At 42.1% G+C, this 21,812-nt stretch overlaps 1 protein-coding gene across 1 annotated transcript in view; it reads right to left on the reverse strand.

Annotated features, from left to right (window-relative positions):
• Nucleotides 1–21,812, reverse strand: part of zfand3 (zinc finger, AN1-type domain 3) — a 34,407-nt gene that overhangs the window by 11,298 nt on the left and 1,297 nt on the right. The window contains exons 2-4 of the mRNA XM_080772308.1: nt 10,405–10,445; nt 6,731–6,919; nt 2,646–2,711 (exon numbers count right to left, since the gene is read on the reverse strand). Coding sequence (XP_080628434.1) covers nt 2,646–2,711; nt 6,731–6,919; nt 10,405–10,445 — 296 coding nt within the window. The remainder of the gene's footprint in view (nt 1–2,645; nt 2,712–6,730; nt 6,920–10,404; nt 10,446–21,812) is intronic.

The raw sequence follows: 21,812 nt of genomic DNA on the forward strand, positions 1-21,812 counted from the left end.
TATATATATATATATATATATATATATAGAAGTATAAAAATGCTCCTCGGAGCACAGGTCTACAGGTCTCAGGCACAGATGGACGGACGGACACACACGCAGACAGGGTGCAAAACAGTCTCGGCCACGCCTTCGGCCTGGCGGAGACAAAAACAACGCATCAGGATTCAACACAGCTTGTACAGCTTTTATTTTCTAATTAATGAAACTAATAACTAGAAGGAAAGATGTGATACACTTCAAGAGTCAGGTGTGTGTGTGTGTGTGTGTGTGTGTGTGTGTGTGTGTGTGTGTGTGTGTGCGCGCGCATACACACGCAGTTTGTGTGCATAGCAGTGCTATGACCCCCTCCGACTGTTTATTGTACATATCTTTCATTTTTATATATTACTGTATATATATATACACAGTATATATTGCAAACCGTTTTTTTTTAATGATTGAATACTTTATTAACAGTGCTCATATGATCCAGCTGCATTACATAAGTGAGTGAATGTGAGCCATGCACATGTGAGCCATCGCCCCAAAGCAAATTACTACGACCATTATGTAAGTAGCCCAGACTCCTGATAAGTCTAAGCCTATTATGTTACGTTAGTGTTCTGAATATAAGTCTGTGACCCGCACATTCACAGCCAGCATCGTCTGCTTCCAGCAAACGGTTGATTAGCCGGCTGAGTTCCCTCAGCCCCTCATCTCATTGCCTCCCCCCCCCCCCCCCTCCTCATCTCATTGCCTCTGCCCCCCCCCCCCCCCCCCCCCCAGCCCCCTCCCAACCCCCCCTCATCTCATTGCCTCTGCCCCCCCCCCCCCCCCCGTAAGGCCAATTAACCCAGCAGCAATTTTGGATCAATCCACTGCAGCTGATCCTGACATTTCCTCCATTCCAGCTTCGTAACTGCTTAACGGTTCGGTTCCGGTCCCTAACGGTTCCCTAACGGTTCTCAGAATTAATTTTAGGTAATTTTGCCTTAACCCATTTTGGGCGGGAACCCCTTTTGGTGTTTTAAACATTATGTTATAATTTAGCTATTGAAGAATTGTGAAAATGTGGTGCAAATCTTTGAATATATATTCTTTCAGAGCAAACGTTTTTAACGCAGAGGTGTCACTGGAACAACATATTTTCAGATGGGGGGTCGGAGGTCAATTGCATTTTTGGGGTCCTCGACATGAAATATTGTGCACCACTGATACAGAAACATCTGTATTTCAGAAGACTGTCAGAATTTAGAAGATTTTTTTTTCATTTCGACGTCAGGTCTAAATGATTTCCATGGGGGCTCAATTTGTTTAATAACCCTCCTAGATGACAAATCCATTGAGAAACGGACCAGAACTGCCGTAAACAACCCAACTAATAGTACATTCCTTAATGATTAGATCTGGTTTCAGTATTCATTTGTGACATATTTTCTCTAATATTAAGGTTATTTTTGCAGTATTGGGGTGGGGGAAGGGCGGGGGTCGTGAGACATGGCCAAAGCATTTCCGGGGGTCCCCAGCCAAAAACGTTGAGCCCTAACGGAACCTAATATTTTACCCCCTTTCTCCTGACATACATTATGCTAATATTATACAAGTACATAATAAACACAAATTCAATCATACGCTTTATTGTAGGCTAATTTCACTATACAATGAGGTAGGCACTATTATTTAGACTTCACCACCACCAGCCACCACAATATATTTTATGCAATTTGTACTGTTTTGTGTATTTAGTATTCAGATTAATTTAATATGAAGGGCCCCAGTTACCCCAATGGAAACAAGCCATAGGCTTTTCTTGGGTTATAAATCCTAAGCAGACCTTGTATTGAACTGTACGTTCCTGTGCTTTTTTGTTTTTTAATCCTGCAACCTGTTTATAAAGTAATCAATCATTCAAAGCATATGCAGATATATGCACCTAAAGGCTGGGCTCGCAGTTAATTTAGAGACAAATTAAAAGCAGTTGAGTTGCATTTTAAGATGTAACTAAGTGCAGACAAATTGACTTTGTTTGATGTATGGCTCTATATAGTTATATAGTTTCATAAAATATCAGACAGACGTCAAGTCATTGGCGTTGTAAATGAACACCATAAACAGTTAACAATACAATAAACCTAATACAAAGTTCCGTAGAAGTTAGTAGTTTGTCTATTTTCTAACGTTACTAGCCTGTGGCGAGGCTACGTTTTCACAGCATTCTTCCAGAACAGTGGGCGTATCCTCCCCGACCCCACTCACTCACACAGGTGTGTGAGTGGGGTGAAGACAAATGAGAACAGTTTGCGCAACAGTTCATAAAAAAATCCCACATGTGTGAACTGAGTGGTGCAACTCCCCTAACTTCAATCCAAGTTTTTCAAATTGATTGGATTCGTTTTAGTGCTTTGACTAAATATCCTTCAAGAATCAAGATAGCCATAAAATCTGTCATCTAGGACTCTCTGCCGGATCGGAGCCAAATATTTGTTATTGGTCTAACTCTAATGGAAATGGTTGATGGGTTCTCTGTTGAAATGTTTGGCTTGTACAAATCCAAGAACCACAATGGAAATGAGTTGCAGACTTTATCCTTGACATTTCTGTGAGAAGCATGTACCAAGTGTTTTTCTTCTAAGCATAACGTCAACTGTTGTGCCGAGGCGTACCTGACTCAAAGGACCGCTTCGTAGGGGTGGAGACTGTGCCGACGGCTGTGTCTGTGCTGGATACCTCTGGAGGAAGGAGAGGATGGACAGGAAAGGAGGAGGGAGGGCAGAGACATGTAGGAGATACAGTTAAAGGAGAGAGGAATGGGAAATAATGAAAGAGCAAGAGAGGTAGAGAAAGCAAGACATTTGTTAACTTTAGACTCCGCAGAAAAGAAACCTGTTGAGAAGCTTACTTTCCACGTACTGTGTACAAAGAAGCTAACGCACACCAACGTCCTTGTGGCGGTGCCGGCACATGGGAGAAAACTGTAGAGTAAATCTTGAAAAATAGCCAGAGTGCCAATATTTTATTAGGACAGCAGGTAAGACAAAAATGAATCCACCGTTTCGGCAGTTAAGCCTCATTCCCTGATGAAGGCTTAACCGCCCAAACGTTGGATTCACACTCCTGTGTGCCGGCACCGCCACAAGGACTTTGGTGTGCGTTGGCTTCTTTGTACACAGAAGCTTACTTTGCTACAACTTTACAATGCACTCTTATTATTTTGAGGTCCACCGCCTGGAATACAAGGGCTTACTATTGTCCACCATGACAAGTATGAGCTTTGCAATAGTCACGGTAAAATCACTGATAGTTCAGTAAACAGACGCCTTGCCGTTTTTTAAACTGACATGGGAGAAGCTTTTCATTTATCTGTTTGCTGACGTTTGGGTATTTTCACACATCGCCTAGTAATTCTTTTTCCTAGAGGTGATCGAGCAGGTCCCGTCAAAATGTCGCAGCTGTCTATCGTGCGCACGCTCGAGTTGAACTTTTTTCCATGTGACACAGAGGGAAAGGTGTTGAATGAGTTGAACTTGAAATAAGCTACTAAACACTGAAGGGGTGATTGTGATTGGTTGGCTTTGCAGTTTGAGCTGAGAAAATGTAACTCATATGGGCAATTAAAAAAAACTTTTTTTACAAACAATACTAATAGATATTTAATGAACAACGCGTTGAACTTGTTGATCTGCTATTTTCACTATTTTAAATAAATATAAGCACTCATTAATTGTAATCGAGGCAAAAGTTTTAAATAGCTGTGATATGGATTTAAAGTCGCTCAGCCCTAAGCTGAACATCATGTTTTTAACCTTGTTTTAAAAAAAAGTATTTCATCTATAAACTTGGAACTAGGGCCATGTGATGCGGCTCATACATCATGGATTGTGCTGACATAAGTGTCCTGAACGACAATGCAGGGACCAGGGCAGTGTGAGCGAGCTGGTTTCATTTCTTGCACATTGTCCTGTGGTCTATTTAATAACGCCTCTATTCAGCAAGCCTCCGCTGCTTTTTTTTCCTTCTCCAGCAAATAACCTTGTCTTGTGCACAGTGATGAAGCGTGCCCTGGCAACGGTAAGTGTCTTCCTTCTCCTCTGAATGCATAACCTTTCATATCGCTTCCGTTCTATATGTGCCACCGGGACAAATATAGCCAGGCCAGGGGCCTCTACAGCTGCCACCTCTACTGCGCAAAACGGTCACTACAATCGCCAGCTCTGGGGGGGAAAAGAAAGAAAAGGCCTGGTTTCAACTACTATAAGCCCAGGTTGTTTTGGAGGCACTATAATAGCCAAGTGGTCAAATCTAGTATTGCAAGTTTGGGCCAATTGGGGCCCAATGCATGAACGAGTGAAAAGGGTTATGACCAATGTGCTCAACTCACGGGCTCGTCCGAATGCGCACAGAAGTTGTTTCATGACGTAGATGCATTAAAGGACACTACTGTCAGTGATGGAACTAGGTTTTCAATGCAACAGGTCCCTGGACCCACAGGTGTTCATTCAAATGGGTCCCAGAATTATTATTATTATTTTGTGTTCTCTTCTGGGGTTCCCTGGCACAGATGGATGTCTGCGCCACTCTGCGGCCAAACACATAATTTCCTTGACAGGAAAATGTTTGAGAACCTGTGGTACACACGGCAGGACTCAGCCCACCTGAGGAGATGTTTCACTACAGTAGTCTTCACTGCAGGGAACCTATCCTACCTGCCAGCAGTGTTATCGACTGAAGCTCTCAGGGAAAAGTGGCCATAAACTACCAGCCTGAGAAACCAAAAGCCAGGAGATTTCAGAGATACAATATAAACAGTAGGGGGGGGGGGGGGGGAGGTGATGGCACCTCTCACAGAGGCAATACAAATGAAATGAGATAAAAATGTCTGGGTAATGGATTCATATGGTTGTCTGAATACATGGCTTTGTGCTGGTGCTATTTTCTTTTTTTCCTCTCTTTTTAAAATGTTCTCAATTTAAAGCAATTAGATTCCCTCCATGCGTGTGCAGTCCCTGTCACTGCCAACGCCTGCAGTTGGTCTTAGAGAGGGCGTCAGGGTTCCTACATACACATTCTCCAGTTCAAGCTCACAACAATGTCACAATGCGACACATCTCAAGCTTGTAGATCGGCTATTAAATCTTTTATGATGTCATTAATCTTTAGGGATACCTTAGGGATGTTAACTCATTTTCGGCTAAAGAGGACATTGGACGAGTTTTATTAAAATCGCCTAGAACGACATTGGATGAGTTATTAGTTTATAATGCATCCAGCATCGCTAGTATTATATTTATGGTTCTTGGCGTCTCCGTCGCCCGGCAACGTTTTGCTTCCACGTTGTAACGTCATTCAATATGTTCCCTCCGTCCACACCATCTTTAGCGCCGCTCGGTCTTTAGCGCATATTGTTTATTTATTTTTAGTGTTTTTTCTCTGTCTGTCTCTCCAAAAAATGATGTTTTAGCAAATTCAACATAAAGAACCATAAGGCGGAACCAGGGAGGTAGAAGGGCAGAACGAGGCAGAAATAGCCTGCTGGTTAGTCATTCAGGGACCAATCAGAAGGCTGACATTTATGTATCGTTATGAATAAAACATTTTTCTAATAACTACTGCGTAAATAATAAATGTTCCTCAGACAAGCATTTGTCACAATGTTACTTGTGATGCTATACAGTATGCAGTACTATGCACAGAGATATTGCCGCATTCTTTAAATTACTTTGGTGGGGGATGTGTGTTATAAGTCAATAGTCTGGATTGGAAACAATTGTTTTTATATACTCTTTTTTTCTAATTTCCACACTTATCCAGACCTATCCTGAGAAATCTAATTCCATAATTGTGTAGGAACCCTGAGGTGTAGACTAGTAGTTCTAAAATATCTTCATGTCAAGGACCCCCAATTATGTGTTTGGTCACAGACCCCCATCTGAAATAATGTTGTTCCAGGGACCTCATACAAGATTTGTGTAGTTTCAAAAATATTCAAAATGTCATACTTGCTTATGATGTCATTCATACTATAATAATGTATTATCTCTCAGATTGTGGGTTATTATTCATTAGGGGCAGCAGAGGCTCAGGGGTAGAGTGACCACTAGGGGGCGGCGGTGGCTCAGGGGTAGAGTGACCGGATGGGAACAGCAAAGTTGCCAGTTCGAACACCCCCAGAGTTAGTGTCAAGTGTCCTTGAGCCAGACTCTGAACCTCTAATTGCTTTCAAAGTTTGCAGGATTGGCCCTACTAGGCTGAGGAATATATCCCACCCTTTTCATATTGGCCTGTTATAGCGCCACCAACAGGTGGATTTTTGCTAAACATATTTTTGGAACAAAATGCCTCAAATCATCCGATTGCCATCCAAGGTGTAAGAAGAAAGGCACCCTTTTCACATTGACCTATTATAGCACCACCAGGAGGCCACAACCTGACCTGCCCTGGTGGAGACCTGTGCCCCGATGGGCAATTTATTTTAGGGATGCACCGAATGGGAAATTCTTGGCCGAAACCGAATACCGAATATAGGAAACACGGGTTCTTTGACTATTCGGTGTCGGCTCTAAAATCAACCAAACTGAATACCGAATATGCATTTCTTGCCACTAGTGGTCCGAATAGTTTCAGTGGCCGAATATTTGGTACATCCCAATTTATTATCATCATTTATCTCTATTAATAACGGGATAGGAATTTGCATCCAAGGATGAAAAATAACGAGGAATCATTTGGCTGACATAAAGTGTGATCCTACCCTCCAGTGTGGATAGAGACGGAGTTATCGACTCGGCTGGCGAAGGTTCCTCTGAGGTAGTGGGCGTCGACATCGGGGACTGGCTACTGCTGGTTTTTGGCTCATTACAGAAGGCGTCTGATTGGCTGCTACTGGAGCTGGGGACGGGCTTCGGGGCGCAATCCTCATCTGGCTGTTTCGCCTGAACATCTAGGTGAAAAGAAGTGAAATCACAATTATTAAGTGGTTAACTTTTTCTCTACCATCTACGATTATAATCGTAGCCCTAGGCTAAGGTACTAAAGGTACTAACTACGTACATGTTCGTAGACAACCGTATACTCCATATATGAAAGCGACGACCGTCAATTTACCCTTTAGCATTGCTCCGGTTTCTATAGAGAGCCTCCGTTCTCACCAGCTATGGGATTTTTAAATCCAGCTCCATTGTGCCTCCATTATAACAGGATTTCCAAAGCCTTGTAACTCTAAAGCTTTGAGCGCTGTCCATGGTGAGCTATCGCGCATCCCGACGATCGTAAATCATCAGGTCTCATTTGTGAACATCGCTGCGGACATGTAACTGCTTCTAAGAGAGCTAAGCGGTATGAGCTACGGCTAACGATCAATGTCCTCACAACAACAGCCCCCACCTCACTGAATGGATATGAAACAAGGATCGTAGAGTGCGAGCGGACGGGTGGCACAGGTTAGGTGTGCTAATGCTGCCACCTAGCGGGCAATAATGGAGTTACTTGAACCAATAGATTTAGTCCATACAATACAAATAAAAGTGTGTGTGTGTGTGTGTGTGTGTGTATTCTTTTGAATATTATAATAAATAAAGAAATTTGTCGGTTATTGGTCCTAATTTTTGCCAGCCCTAGTGTGTGGTTACGTAGTTGATAACAGATTTAATTCTGTTAGATTCATTAACAATTGAACCACTATACATTAGTCATTTTATTTTAAATTCAAACAATTAACTGACCGTTTAGTATCCCTTTCAAGTGGGCCCTGCTTCATACTCACAGTTACACACATCGACACCAGAATTTCACGACGGCCATGGCCGTCGTTGCCCCTCTCTTTGGCAGTGTGCCCCTCGAAAAATGATATGCCCAGACGGCCACAGTGGCCGTTGTGCACATGTGCCCCGACCGGCGCCCACAGCAGTTCATTTTACCGTTTTTCCTCTGCACAATTTCCCAGTCATTACGGTAACCAATGTGCCCCAAACGTCCCGCGCAGAACAAATCTGTGTAGCGCACATGAACACCAGAGATGTTTATTGTAGTTGTGTTTTTGCCAAGTGGTTTGATTCTTTTGCGTTACTTTGCCTTAATAACTACCCCTGCATTTTATATACATTGCCAGTCTGGTGTATGTGTCATTGTGATGTATGTCTTGTTTGTCATGTCTATAAAAACCTAATAAAAACTAAAATAATAAAAAATAACTACCCCCGCTGGTCGTCATCACACACACACACACACACACTAAAGAGAGGGCATTTAGCCCACACGCTGCCGTTATGATTTATTTTTGTCTAACGCGAAACAGCGTGACTGTCCATAAAAGGAGGAGGAGAGATGATCTATCTATCTAGCCCACAAAAACAAACATAAATCTGGATAGCGACAGAAAAATACCATGGATATTAAACACATTGTTCCCCTGTGCACAGGGCAGATAACACATGTACTCCAGGTAAGAAGCTGCACTTTTATTTTGTGTTGACTTATCTCCAGAGTCCTCAGTCCTGCAGCCCCACAATGGAGAGATCTCATCTGTCACTACAATGCCAGTCTAGCCTTAAAAGCTACATTTATATGTTATTCAATATATTACTTTAGCACAAAATATAGGCTTTTCTAAACCAAGCCCTCATTCAAAAGTTATGTAGGCTGTCATTGTATTTTCTGTGAATTAAGTCACAGTTTAACCCAGTGATCTTCAGCCATTTTAACTTCAAGGACCCCCAAATTAAATGTATATGAATTAGCCTAGGGTGACAGGGTCCTAGGTCATATCATTATGATTTTAATCTCTGGACCGGGGCCCCAATACATGTTAGACATGTTTACAATATTTCACAACAGTAGCTACTTATAATTTCTTATTTAAAGCTGTGATTATTTATTTAAGAAGCACTGTTCTGAACCAATGTTCGCCTTGAAATAAATAAATATTTTTTTAATCATCCTTAACCTTGAAGCTAAAATAATTATGACCGGGGACATAAAATCATTGTTTTAATTGATGGCCTTCATGCCCTGGCACTCAGCCTTTGTGCCCTCAAAAAGTTGACCACACTAAAGGCCAAGTGGCCTTTCCCCTAAAAGGATGAAATTCCAGGCCTGATTGACACTGGAGTTTTGAGGTTAGGTGCCTTGCTCAAGGGCATTTTGTGTGTGTGTATGTATATGTGTGTATATATATATATATATATATATATATAGTGCCAATTAACTAATGTAATCCTGGGCGCTACACTACCTCTGCCAACCTGGGGGGCCAGCGGACTGACCTCATGCCTCCTTCGATGCATGAGGAGTCCAAGCTGCTTCTTTTCACCTGACAGGGGGAATTTTCCTGGCCGGACATAGCGCGTGGAAGGAAGTTGGAACCGACCAGTTCCTTTCCCCTCCATCAGGCGCCCGGCTGGCCAGGTGGAGGTAGTTTAGAGACCAGGATTACTGCATGTTTTTGTGAGGGTACCTACCCTAGGGGACATGGGAAGAACATGCAAACTCCACACAGAAAGGCCCTTTCGCCAACCCCACCTCGGGTATGGGCACTGATGGCGCGGAGGAGGGAACACGCCCCCAGCGCCCACAGCGTCCCCATTCGGAATCGAACGCAGGACCTTCTAGCTGTGAGGCGACAGCACTACCGACTGTGCCACCGTGCCCCAGCTATATTTAGCTTTTAATGCAATTAGATAGACCTTTACTGACCCAGAGCGAAATTCTGGTGGCCAGGAAAATCATTCATCATTGATGATGAATTGATAACTATCAATTAATGAAATGCCTTAAAAGTTGAATCCTCACCGTGTGCTGTTGTATGTATTGTCTATAGTGTGGCTTCACAGTTCGATTTAATCCATTTTGGTCCGACCTCGAAATTAAAAAAAAATCCAGTTTTCTGAAATAAATATTTTCATGATTTTTCAAAAATAGCAGACCTACAAGCTCGTATGAGCTTGTAGATCTGCTATTTTTCAATAGCTAAACTATAACAATGTTTAAAACACCAAAAGGGGTTTCCGTCCAGAATGGGTTAAGAAACGTTTGACAAGAACATCAGTTATTTTGACTTTGACATGTTTCAAGGGGAGGATTCAAGTAGGTTTGGTTTGCGTAACTTCATTAGGCATTATTTAAACAGGCAGGCCGATAACTGACGTGGCCAGAAATTGCAATTTACAGGGTACACATTATGATGCGGCAGAGCCGCCGAGAAGATTATGGCTTGGCACTTTGTGTTGACCCCCTCTGCGTGTTGCCCTACTCACAGTGCGTATTGCGTGTATACGTAGCACTGGCACTGATCATAAGCTACATATTTACTGTTTAGCTTTTTGTTAGATTGGCTTATTGATCGTGATTCTCAGGAAAATCAATTATCATCTAATATGGTTAACGAGAAGAAAAAGAAAAAAAGAAGTTAACAGAAATATAAAGACGTACCTGCAAAACATTTTGAGCAGAGATTCATGGTTTTGCTCGACCTGAGGACAGATAAAGAACATGCGTTAATCAAATATGGCAATAGTCTGCTGCAGGAAGCCGTAAGCAGGGGAATAGCTTTTATAATGTTCTTTCTGAAAACTGTATAAAAGTGTGTCCGAGAAAACACTTAAGTACAAGTTATACCAATGGTTGGTATAATGCATTTTATTGTAAGGTTAAAAGCATGGCTAAAAATAAAAACAGCATTATGCAATCAATATTATGGGATCCACCCAGCTCAGCTAAACTAAAAAGGGTGAAGTTAAAATTACGCGAGACAAAAATCTTAAGAGAATGCTTTTGTAAAAAGGTAGGTTTTTAGTCCATTTTTAAAAGCATCAGTGGAGCCTGCTTTCTAAGGGCCGATTCATACTCTTTTTATTTTAGAGCCGAATAAAAGTTGGTTCGGCTCCTACAACGTGACGTCATTTGAGGTTCGGGGGGGCAGGTACCGTCCTAAAGTCTTCTCTTCGGTGCTACACTGCTACTGAAAAATTTTGACGAGCCAAAATCATTTCGGCACTACAGCGCGGAAACAGTGGTAAAATAGGAGTATGAATCGGCCCTAACCGCAAAAGCACATGGAGGCGTGGCCCTTGCACCTAAACACACCACCACGGCCATCTTGAGTGACAGGCATGACAACTGTTAAGAGGCAGGCAGGCAGATCACGCCAGGCGATGATTATATTTATGTACATGTACATTACATAAACACTGCTGCCGTTTTTAACATGCATTAAAGTTATTTTAGATCGATCCATTCATATTTTTGCTAAGAGGAGGTTGTCAAACCCAAGAAATCACTTTGGCATTTCCTTTGCTGTCCAACTTCCATTCATACGAGTAAAATGCGACCTGTAAATGTATGTTACAAATGGCAGCAGGCGCCTATGTAGTAGGATATAATCATCGCCTGGTGCGATCTGCCTGCCTCCAACAGCGAAAGAGAGAAAGGCCTGTGGTGCTCTCAGGTGCAAGAGGAGGGAATTCCCTGAGACTGGGAGCATCTAACCCCAACCTCACAGTCTCAGGGCAGAAACTCTAACCACAAGGCTACTGAGCTACTAAAGACTCTACAAATGGGACCCAAGGCCTCAGCCTCAGCATCAAGGGTTAGATTGGGTTAAGTGCCTGCAACATACTAGCGTCATGTCCAGGGGCAGTGTACTGTACATCAAGCTGCCTCGCGCTAAGGGAACAGGAGAGAGGCTCCTGGCCCTAATGGGCCTCAGGGCTCCCCGGCTCGGCAATGCTTACTTACTGTCCGAGCCTCCGAGGACCCCCAGAGGTCCTTGAGGGGGTTCCAGGGGATGATCCCCAGCTAAATTGGTTTAACCAATTTAACCCCGTTTTATACTCTGGCTATGATACTCTGTCTATTTGAAAGGAGGGAATAAAATAGATCTACATAAGCTCACGAGTTGCAATGAAACTTCTTGTGAGCTTGTAGATACAGTTTTTTTCAAAATTGTGACAAGTCTCACAAATGTTTCAAGAAAAGGGGCTTATTAGGTATCAATGTGTGGGTCTGAGTCAAGGGACAATGTATAATCACCACTGAGTTTTACAACAGCAGTTCATTCAACATCATTTTAGAGGCATCTTCAAAAAAATACTATTTCAGTAGTCTTTAAATAACGATTACATATTTTTACTTTTTTTCTCCCAATTATAAAAATTGGCAGTGGCCATCTTTCTGTGGTGCAACTCTCTAGATAGAGATAGCGGACTCTTTGGGCACAGCGGGCGTGACCGCCGTGACGGTCACTGCTATCAGTCACATCTTATTTATTTTGGGCACTCAGCTGCACACCCTTGTCCCCGTTTCTAAATGGAGGGTCTACTCTGCCTGCAACAGTCAGAAACCCTCTGGTCTGTCCGTCCCTCACCCTGTATGCACCAGGGAAAGGAGAGGTACTCAGGTTTTACTTTACTAAAGTAAAAGTTGTAATACCACAGTGTAGAAAAGACACTGTTAAAAGTAAAACTCCTGCATTAAACATTTTACTTGAGTAAAAGTGCAAATGGCAGTAAGCATAAAAATAGGGCCTAAGTGGTTAACGCATGTTTTGTTACAAGGTTACAAGAAAATGTTTTCAAATAATAGTGCAATCATTTTTATTTATTTATTGTATTTGGGATGTAGTGGAGTAGAAGTATATTCAAGTAAAAAATTGTATTCATTACTCAAGTAAAAGAACCAAAAACATTTACTCAAGTACAGTACTTTGGGAAAATAATTACTTTAGTTACTTTCCACCACTGCAAGCGGGGGTGGGTGTTAAGTCAACCACCAGTAAACAAACAATTTCCTGTCATCTTCCAGGTAATCAAAATCATAGGCTAATTAAAGAGACGGAGTGAGAAAAGTCGACACAGCGTCAGAATAAATGCGAGAGTGAAATGTGACACAGACAGATAAGACAGACAGACACAAATAAAGACATTAGTGGATTGTGTGCTTGTTACTGTGACCTGGGTCTGAGCAGTTTCCTAGGCAATCAGTCAGCGCACATAGTCAGCCTACGGCTGCTGTGCTGATGACAGCTTCTGATTGTCAAAGACGGGCATCCTGGCCCCGGCAACACAGTTTGACTGACAGGAAAGGGAGAGATGACAGTTTGAAGGACGGCATATCACTGCTGTCGGGCAGAAACCTTGTATAACCCATTTAGGCCTGACATCCACATAAAAGAAAAAGTTCGCTCTGAAAGATTTCAAACTTTATATTTTGTATTCATGCAAGGACAACAGCTTCTATTATAGCATGCTAACTTTACAGGAATAGAAAGCCTGCGGTTTCTAATAAGTCATTTAGCTTGGATTCCCCATCAATGTCGGCAGGCAGGTTTGTGAACTGTCCACAGATCTCCTCTGAGACACAGATGGGGAATTCCCACAGGTTGGGAATCACTGTTGGAAATCTTGGAATGAATACCCATAATATTACACGTCGCTTGTTTTTTTCTCCTTGTATTTAAGGCAGGGATGTTGTACAAGAGAGCATCCTTACTTACAGCAATGACATGTGGGAGCAGGTAAAGTGAACAGAAGGTTACACACATTTGTACTGGTGCTCCTGGGAAATGGCCGGGCCAGTGAGTACACACACAATACAGTCAGGAGTACTGCACTGCTGTGAGCTCACAACAGGTCACAATGTCATGTGTTGCGTTATTTTAAATAAACAATTTATATACATAATATATATATATATATATATATATTTATTTATTCCTTTTTGGTATATGGGTAAGGCATTAGACATGATATTTCCCAAAATTCCCACCCAGCTAAGAAATATGCCATTTGTATATCGGCTGGTATTCTGGTTCTCCATTAAAAAAGGGAATGCACGACAGGAATTGCTAGTCTTCAGTTCCCTGGAGTGGTTAGAAACAAATGCAACACAACAAAGTGCACTGCAGATAAACAGCCACTCAGACCCTCGTAACACAGCCAATATACAAACACCACACACGCCTGCAAGGACAATGCTTCTAACCTTCATTTCAGCAGTGAGAACATTGAGCGTGGTTCTACGGAATACAAACTGGTAGTTTTATTGACCAACATTTCTCTCAGACGGGTGCCTGGCACAAAACAAATAAGCAATCTTTATTAGACGAGCATTTGATATTGAACATGTGTCTCATCCACTAACACGAGCAGGTAAGACCAAGACCTTAATCATCCTGGCTTCATTAAAGTTCAATTTAAAATCCAAACTGAGCTTTGTGCTCTCCAAATTGTATAACATCCATTTCACCAAGAAACTGTGTGCTGCCGAGAGGGTCATTAAGACTCCCAGAGACTCATTTCTGATGCCAAGTTGGGAGAATAAAGGCGACAAGTAGGGGGGAAATAAATAAAAGGCAAACAAGCTTCTTTGTCCTTTCATTTTAACTTTTCCACTCCCCTTCCTTCCTCCTTGGCTCCCCATGCCTCGGATCACTCGGAGCCAATCAAGCCTGCCTGCTCTCAAGGGAGAAATAACTAAAGTGGGAAGCAGGGATTAATTTGACATCTCCTGCTAAATGTCAAACGCAATTAAGGCTTCTGAGCCCCATCCTGAGTCACCAATCAAAAGCGCACAGGGTGGACCAGTGTGTGCCTGCTTCACAGATATTAGAGACCACGAAAAGGATTGAAGGAGCGAGGTGGCAATAGAGGGATGCTGTTAAAGGATGGTATCAAGCTAACAGTAGAGTATAGCACAGAATGCTTTTGTGTGTCAAAGAAGAGTCATGTGCCACACAGGGTGTTCCACGAGCACCGGGCAATGGCTGGACAGCCAAGTATTATACGACAGGATTTGTTTTACCTTTTGGTGTGAGCTGCAGCTTAAGTTTGATCATCTTATTGATGTAAAGTCAATGGTTCTCAAATGTCAAGGACCCCCAAATGCATTTGCCGAACCCACATATATTTTGTGCCAGGGGACCCCATACAAGATTTGTCGGTCTTTTTTTTATTTAGGTTTAAAGTGGCTCCACTTATTTTTATCCTTTGGGCTCATTATCATAACAAATAGTGTTGATCCAGGGGCGGCCTTAAGGATTGGGAGGCCCCGTTCATGACGTCATCATTTTAATGATGAATAATAATTATTATTTTTGTTTGTGTATTATCAGACTTCAAAGCATGAACAGCATACAGCACAGCCAAGTAGAAAAATACACAAAAGCGTCTTGGTTAAACCATTTTACTTGAAATTACTGTAAGGTATAACTGGGAGGCAGCATATGTTATACAATGATGCAATCGCAACTCTCAGCGCTGCTAGTGCAGTGAGTGCACACACTGGGGAGTGGGAACACTTACAAACACAGGTCAACGTGACATGACAGTGACTAGTGGTAAGTTGGACTTACAGGATGAGGCCGAATAATTGACAAGGCTGATTGGAATTTGGAAGGCTGCGATGCAATGCAATATTACTACTACTTTTTTACAAATTAAATAAATATATACAGTATATATATATAAAAGAATGAGGCCCCTGGAGGCTCGAGGCCCGTTTCAATTGAAAAGATTGAAACATAACATATGCATACTTCATGAAATACCGTAAATCCTCCAATAAACTCCTCCTTTCTATTAATTACCGAGCCCCTATTAATCACCGGTGATGGCGTTGAATTAAGTAAATAAATTCCGGCCTCCTTTTATGAGCCGGGGTTTTTTGTGTTGTTTTTTTTTCCCAAGTGCCGTATCTGTTACTTTCGCTGCTCTGGCTGGCTGTGCCTGCCTGTCACGTCAGCGTCCACTGTCCAGATGCCGTGGCCGCGGTGCTCGGCTCGCACACAATACAACAAAATAACTTCGGGAGAGAGCCCCCACAGATCTGCCCTTCATGCAACGAACGTATTGGTTCTATAAACGGCAGATCGATGAGCGCATGGGGGGTTTTGCAGCCTGGCGCAGCCCCATGCGCCTTTTGGATCTCTCATTTTATGGAACGAACGTAGCCTACCACCGGTATGCTGTTAGCTTGTTGCTAACGCACGCTAACGGGACACCGTTAGCAACAAGTCTCTCTCTCTCAGACGTTCTCTACGTCTCTCTCTCTCTCTCTCTCTCTCTCTCTCTCGCGTGCGCGCGCGTTAGAGAGAGACGCTCTCTCTAACACGTCTCTCTCTCTCTCTCTCTCTCGCGCGCGTTAGAGAGAGACACTCTCTCTAACACGTCTCTCTCTCTCTCTCTCTCCCTCCCTCCCGTTGAAGCACTGCAGTGTTGCACTGTTCTGATTTGATATTACCGGTATATGAAATAGCCTATCATACATTTTATTTTTATGTTATTATTTGCATCTGAACTTGTCAGTAGCCTAACTGTAGGCCTTTACCACAGTACTGTGGTAGTCTATCTCAGTTGAAGTTATATGCCGGTATATTGAATGTGACCAGATTTGACTGAGGGACTGCCATTGTATTTTTATTTGTTTCATGTCATATGAAAGCAGGGAATCATATAGCTTCAAATGACATAACAGGGAATCATATAGCTTCAAATTACATAGCAGGGAATCATATAGCTTCAAATGACATTGGTTATTCAAGTTAAATTGATGTGTTGATGTTATTATGGTATTTACCATAGGCAATATGCCAATAATGGAAAAACAGTTAAAATGACCATTGAGCACCTGCAACTGCACTGTTCAATATTTCACGAGGACTTGGTTTCAATAGGCTATGAGCCCAATACATTTTACTGTGTTCTAACTGACCCAAAATGTGATTTGTTCATTATCATCAGTTTGAAAATTAGAAATAAAATTCCTCCTTCTTATAGCTGCCTCCTTCCAATAAAAGCCCGGTATCGGGATCGGTTGAGACAAATAATAGCCCGGGTTCCTAAAAGAGGATTTACGGTATCAAACGTTACTCACTGATACACACTTTTAACACACACAATATTTGTGCATATGTTTTATTGTGTCACATTAACTATCAGCATTGGAAATGCATCAGGTGAACACCTGACCTAGCTAAAGAAGGCCCCCCATCATTAATCTCACTACACATTTACAACAAGTCTGTTAATAATTGTACATCTGTTTATGGAGCCTGTGTACGGGCAAAGTGTAGCCAATCAAATTATTTAGCCAACACCCACCATCTGTTGGCATTCTTTTAACTACAATTTTATAATAGGCCTTTAACTGTTCGAAACTTTTATTCCCTTTTATGGCCAGTTCAAAATAGTGGATAACTGATACTGATTTAGTCGGGGACGCCCTGGAACCCTTCTCAAGGACCCCACTTATGGGATTTGCTTTTCACCACATAGACATATCCAGGTTTTTACTTTAGTAAAATGCCATTGTTTCAAGCTCATAGCGTGGCACCGAGTGCCGCACTATGAACTTGTAGGTCGTGAAAATGTGCCTCAAATCTTTGAATATATATTATTAATGAAGATTATTAGTGAAGATTTTCATTCAAATCTTTGGTTCTGGGGAGGTCCCTGGAACAACATATTTTCAGATTGGGGGGCGGAGGCATATTACACATACTTTTTGGTGTCCTTGACATAAAATATTGAGCACCACTGATACAGAAACATGACATTTTTCAGGCCTAAATGGGTTAATAACCTCCATGGACCAAACAAGCAATGCCAGAAAAATGGGACCGACTTGCCTTCAATGATTCTCATTTAGAATCTACGCTGAACATTTTGAGGGGGTTCCAAGGGGACCCCAACAAAACAGCTAAAATCGATCACAAGTGAGCTGCTATTTACAATAAAAATATCTTTAATAATGTTTAAAAGATTGTGAATGTTTTTTAAACAATTTACCGGTAACACAAATCGTGTATGGGGGTCCCTAGCACAAAATGTTTTCATATGAGTGTCCATGGACAAAAACAAATATATATTATATTCATTTGGGGTCCTTGAAAAGTTTGAGAACCACTTTTTTCGACTTAAGAGTAATGTTAGACAAAAAAGACGTAGTAAAAACAAACTGGCTTCTGATAAAAACAGTTCTACAGGCAATGGCATGCATGTGTTTGTGTGGGGGGGGGCTCACGGGTGCAGGTATTTAGAGCCAGCAGTTAACATTTCCCTCCCCTCTTCCATTATTCGTTAACAGCTTAAGTCTCTTATAGCAGCCGTTCTCATACTTTTCCATTCCATTTATGCCAATACCTCCAAAAGTGTACAAACTGCAATCTGTGTTACACGTAATGTGTACACTTTCAGAAGTACATACCTGGAAGGGTCCATTTGGTAACTATCAACATTTTAACTTGGGAGTGGGGACCCTCTGAAACCCCCTCAAGGACCCCTGGGGGTCCACGGACCCTACTTTGTGAACCACAGTCTGGTGCTATGTCCAGACGAGGACGTATTCTGCGTTACCCGGGCAAGTATTTAGCCGATCTGCCCTTTCTGCCACACGGAGATGGCGTTTTGCGGGACTTAACCGGCTAATTTTGAAACCACCTCCAAGAGTGGGAAAGTTTGGAGACACGACTTTGTCGTCTCCATGTGTACAGCGAATGCCGTCTCTTTCCCCTCGCCCCCTCCAAACTAACCAGTTTTAATGGTTTATTTCACCACAGTATCACAAGTATCTCAGCCAGTATCACAGCCATTTTATATTTGCACATGCATGCCTATAAATCTCTTCTCCGAAAATATGCAGCCCATGCATGAGCTTGTAGAAAGAAAAAAAACGGATGATTTGCATTATTGTTACTATATTGGTGTAGTGTAGAATAGATTATAATAGGCTATATCTAAGATCAGGCAGGTCCCTCTGCGAGGTGCACAGAACAGCAGCATAGACTCACCTCGTCAAAGTGGGTGGAAATTAAACCTTCTGAAGGTGCTATCCATGCTTCAACTTGCTCTCTAAATTATATTCTTTGCAAGCAAGCAGCCAAAATGTCACAGCGGGAAAAGCCTTTGTGTAACTTCAAACCGGCTTTGCATTGAGACCCCAGGTAGGATAAACCCATCGTTTACTGTCCATATTCCTCGATAAACGGCCTGTATAGCCTATGTGCAATTTCTCTTGTTAACTAGCTGCAGATTAGGCAAAATGTTTAGCACTGTGCAGGCAGCTGAAAATACAGCAGTGTTGCGCCCCGAATATAATCTCCAAAGTCAAACTCATGAATTCACAATGCATCATGCCGCCCTTCGTTGTGAGCTTTAAGATCTGCAACCTCTGAATCTTTTTTTTGTGGCTTTCGCCTTTATTCTATATTTTCTACAGAGGGACAGACAGTAGGCTGACAGGAAATGGGGAGAGAGATGGGGGGGTGACATGCAGTAAAGGCCGTCGGGACCGGGAGTCGAACCCGCGGCACACTGCCAGACTTGGGCTACCGGCCAAGGTGCATAATTAACATAACCACAATGTGGACGCTAGAAACTTTAATACCGTTTACAAACTTGTGCGGCTAACATCCCGAGCCATCCTCGTCTGTACAGAGCATTAGTTCTGCTTAGAGATTCCTTTCATGGTGACTGGCCACTGGCAGGCACTTCACATTCAACACGTGCCACTGTTGTCTGCCTCAAACCCATAGGATGTCCACTCACCTGCAACACTTGAGCAGCAAGAGTAAAGAACATTATCTTTTACAAATCCCCATAGGGAAATTTCTTTTTGCACACTGTAAGCTGCAAATGCGTCCATCTTATCCTGATCTCCCATTTGAAATGGACTTCATTTTCAAACTCAACTGGCAAATCTTGGGTATATTCCAACTTGGGATTGGGAATTGAAGAGTCTATTTCACGCTGAATCAATCACATTACACTTGACACAGTTGGTTCTGGCAAATATAACACCATGTGAGATGCCAATCACTTTTAGTGCCGTTGCTAGCAGTGGCTATAGTGTGTGACACTACTACTGAGCGATATCATACTATAATTCTGACAATGTCTGTCTGAATGTGTAAGTACTTCTTACCCCGACATACATATTACATACCCATCCCATCCGACTTAGTTATGTCATCATGAATGGTGGTCCCTTATTGGCCGATGGACAACTAACAACAAGATACCCAGCGGCCGATTGCAGTACTTGCGTGCTCTGCTTGCGCATTATTCATGATTCTGACCCCATGGCATTGCAAGAATTAGTTTTGCACGAAAAACACTCTAAATTCGGCCATAGCCACTTGTCCAAATGTGATGACCTTCACTTTGTGAAGATGGCAATGGCCAATGTGTGTTTTTCGTGCAAAACGAATGCTTGCAATTGATTCAGAATCATGAATAACCCTAGCCCCGCAAGCAGAACCCGAATGTAGTAAAGTTTCTGATACTTTGTTTACTTTACCCATTGGGTCCTGCTCCACGCTGGGCTGTCGCCAGTTACGCACAGACAAATACAATGTAAACACGCCATGAGACGGACTTCTGCGCGCTTTTACCATGTTTATTCATGTATTGACTTACAAATGTGCGAACTATAAGTACCTTACATACCATACCGACACATCTCCTGTGTCGCGGAAGCCGTTAAGTATTTTTAATCCATGATTGATTAAAAATGTTGCTTCTTCCTACCTTGTTTATTGACACCTCATTGTACCGCCTATCTGGCTAGCTAGTGGTGCTACAGCTATGACGGAGCAGATCAGAGGCAGGGACATAGCCCGCAAAGCCAACCGCACATCGAGAGGCGGTACAATAAACGGTAAATAAACAAGAAGAAATCAAAGCGACATTTTTAATCAAACATGGATTAAAAATACTTAACGGCTTCCGCGACACAGGAGATTTTATCAGAGGTATGTAAGGTACTTATAGTTCGCACATCCGTAAACAAACACAATAAAAAGCGCCGCAATAGCGCGCCGATCGAAGAAAGGTTGAGTTTGTGTATATCCGCGTTCCGACAATCGCATTGGAAAATCTTAGCATGACCAGGGACCCTACCAAAAGCGAAAATAAAATTTCATAAAAGCTTTATGTAGGGTTCCGAGAGGGGCTAGAATAACCCCTAGTTTGACATGTACATGCTACTTAAAGTTGACAATATTGCCTTATATAGGTTTTCAATGGTACCCCAACGTTCAACCCCTGACTTTACCCTGATCCACAATTTATACAATTTATTTGGATGACCCTAAGGATCATAAAAAACCTTGAATGATTATGATTACTATTGCAATTTATTTTGGGTCAAATCTTAGATTGGCTGTTATGTGGTTATGTTTCTGTCAGGTCGGTTATTGTGGGCCAGCAATGTTGGGAATTCGCCAATCAGGATGGAATGTAAATATTCTAACAGATCCGTCTTCATTCACATGACTAGGAGTAATATAAGAAAATGTTTGCAAAAATAAGCCTCCTATAAAAGGCTGATGATTTGAAAAATGCAAAACAAAGTGCTTAACATTCTCCATAACAAAGCTATATTTCAAACGTAAATGTTAAATCATTTGAAAAATGCAAAACAAAGTGCTTAACATTCTCCATAATAAAGCTATATTTCAAACATAAATGTTTTGTTTGTTTACAGACTCTTGTGTGTGAGTAAAGCAGACAAGCATATTACACTTATTCACACACCTAATAATATACAGTATAGAGGCTCAGGATACACACATATGGGCGAAGGGAATTAATGGTCACACTGACTCAGACACATTTGGCTAACATTACATTAGCCGTAGAAGTTGTATGGTGATCATTGGGGTCAGATGAAAATGTTATGTTCTGTAGTGTCATAGAAAATACAAAATAGTGCATTGCATTTCAACTCGTGCAGAACATTCAACCTAAATATGACCTAAATAGAAATTCACACCTGTGTGAAGTGAGGGGCGCTTTTATCATCAGCATGATGATACATCATGATAGTACATCATCATGGCGTAA

This window comes from Protomyctophum bolini (assembly GCF_963924005.1).
Source record: "Protomyctophum bolini genome assembly, chromosome: 1".
In the NCBI taxonomy this organism is placed as follows: Eukaryota; Metazoa; Chordata; class Actinopteri; order Myctophiformes; family Myctophidae; genus Protomyctophum; species Protomyctophum bolini.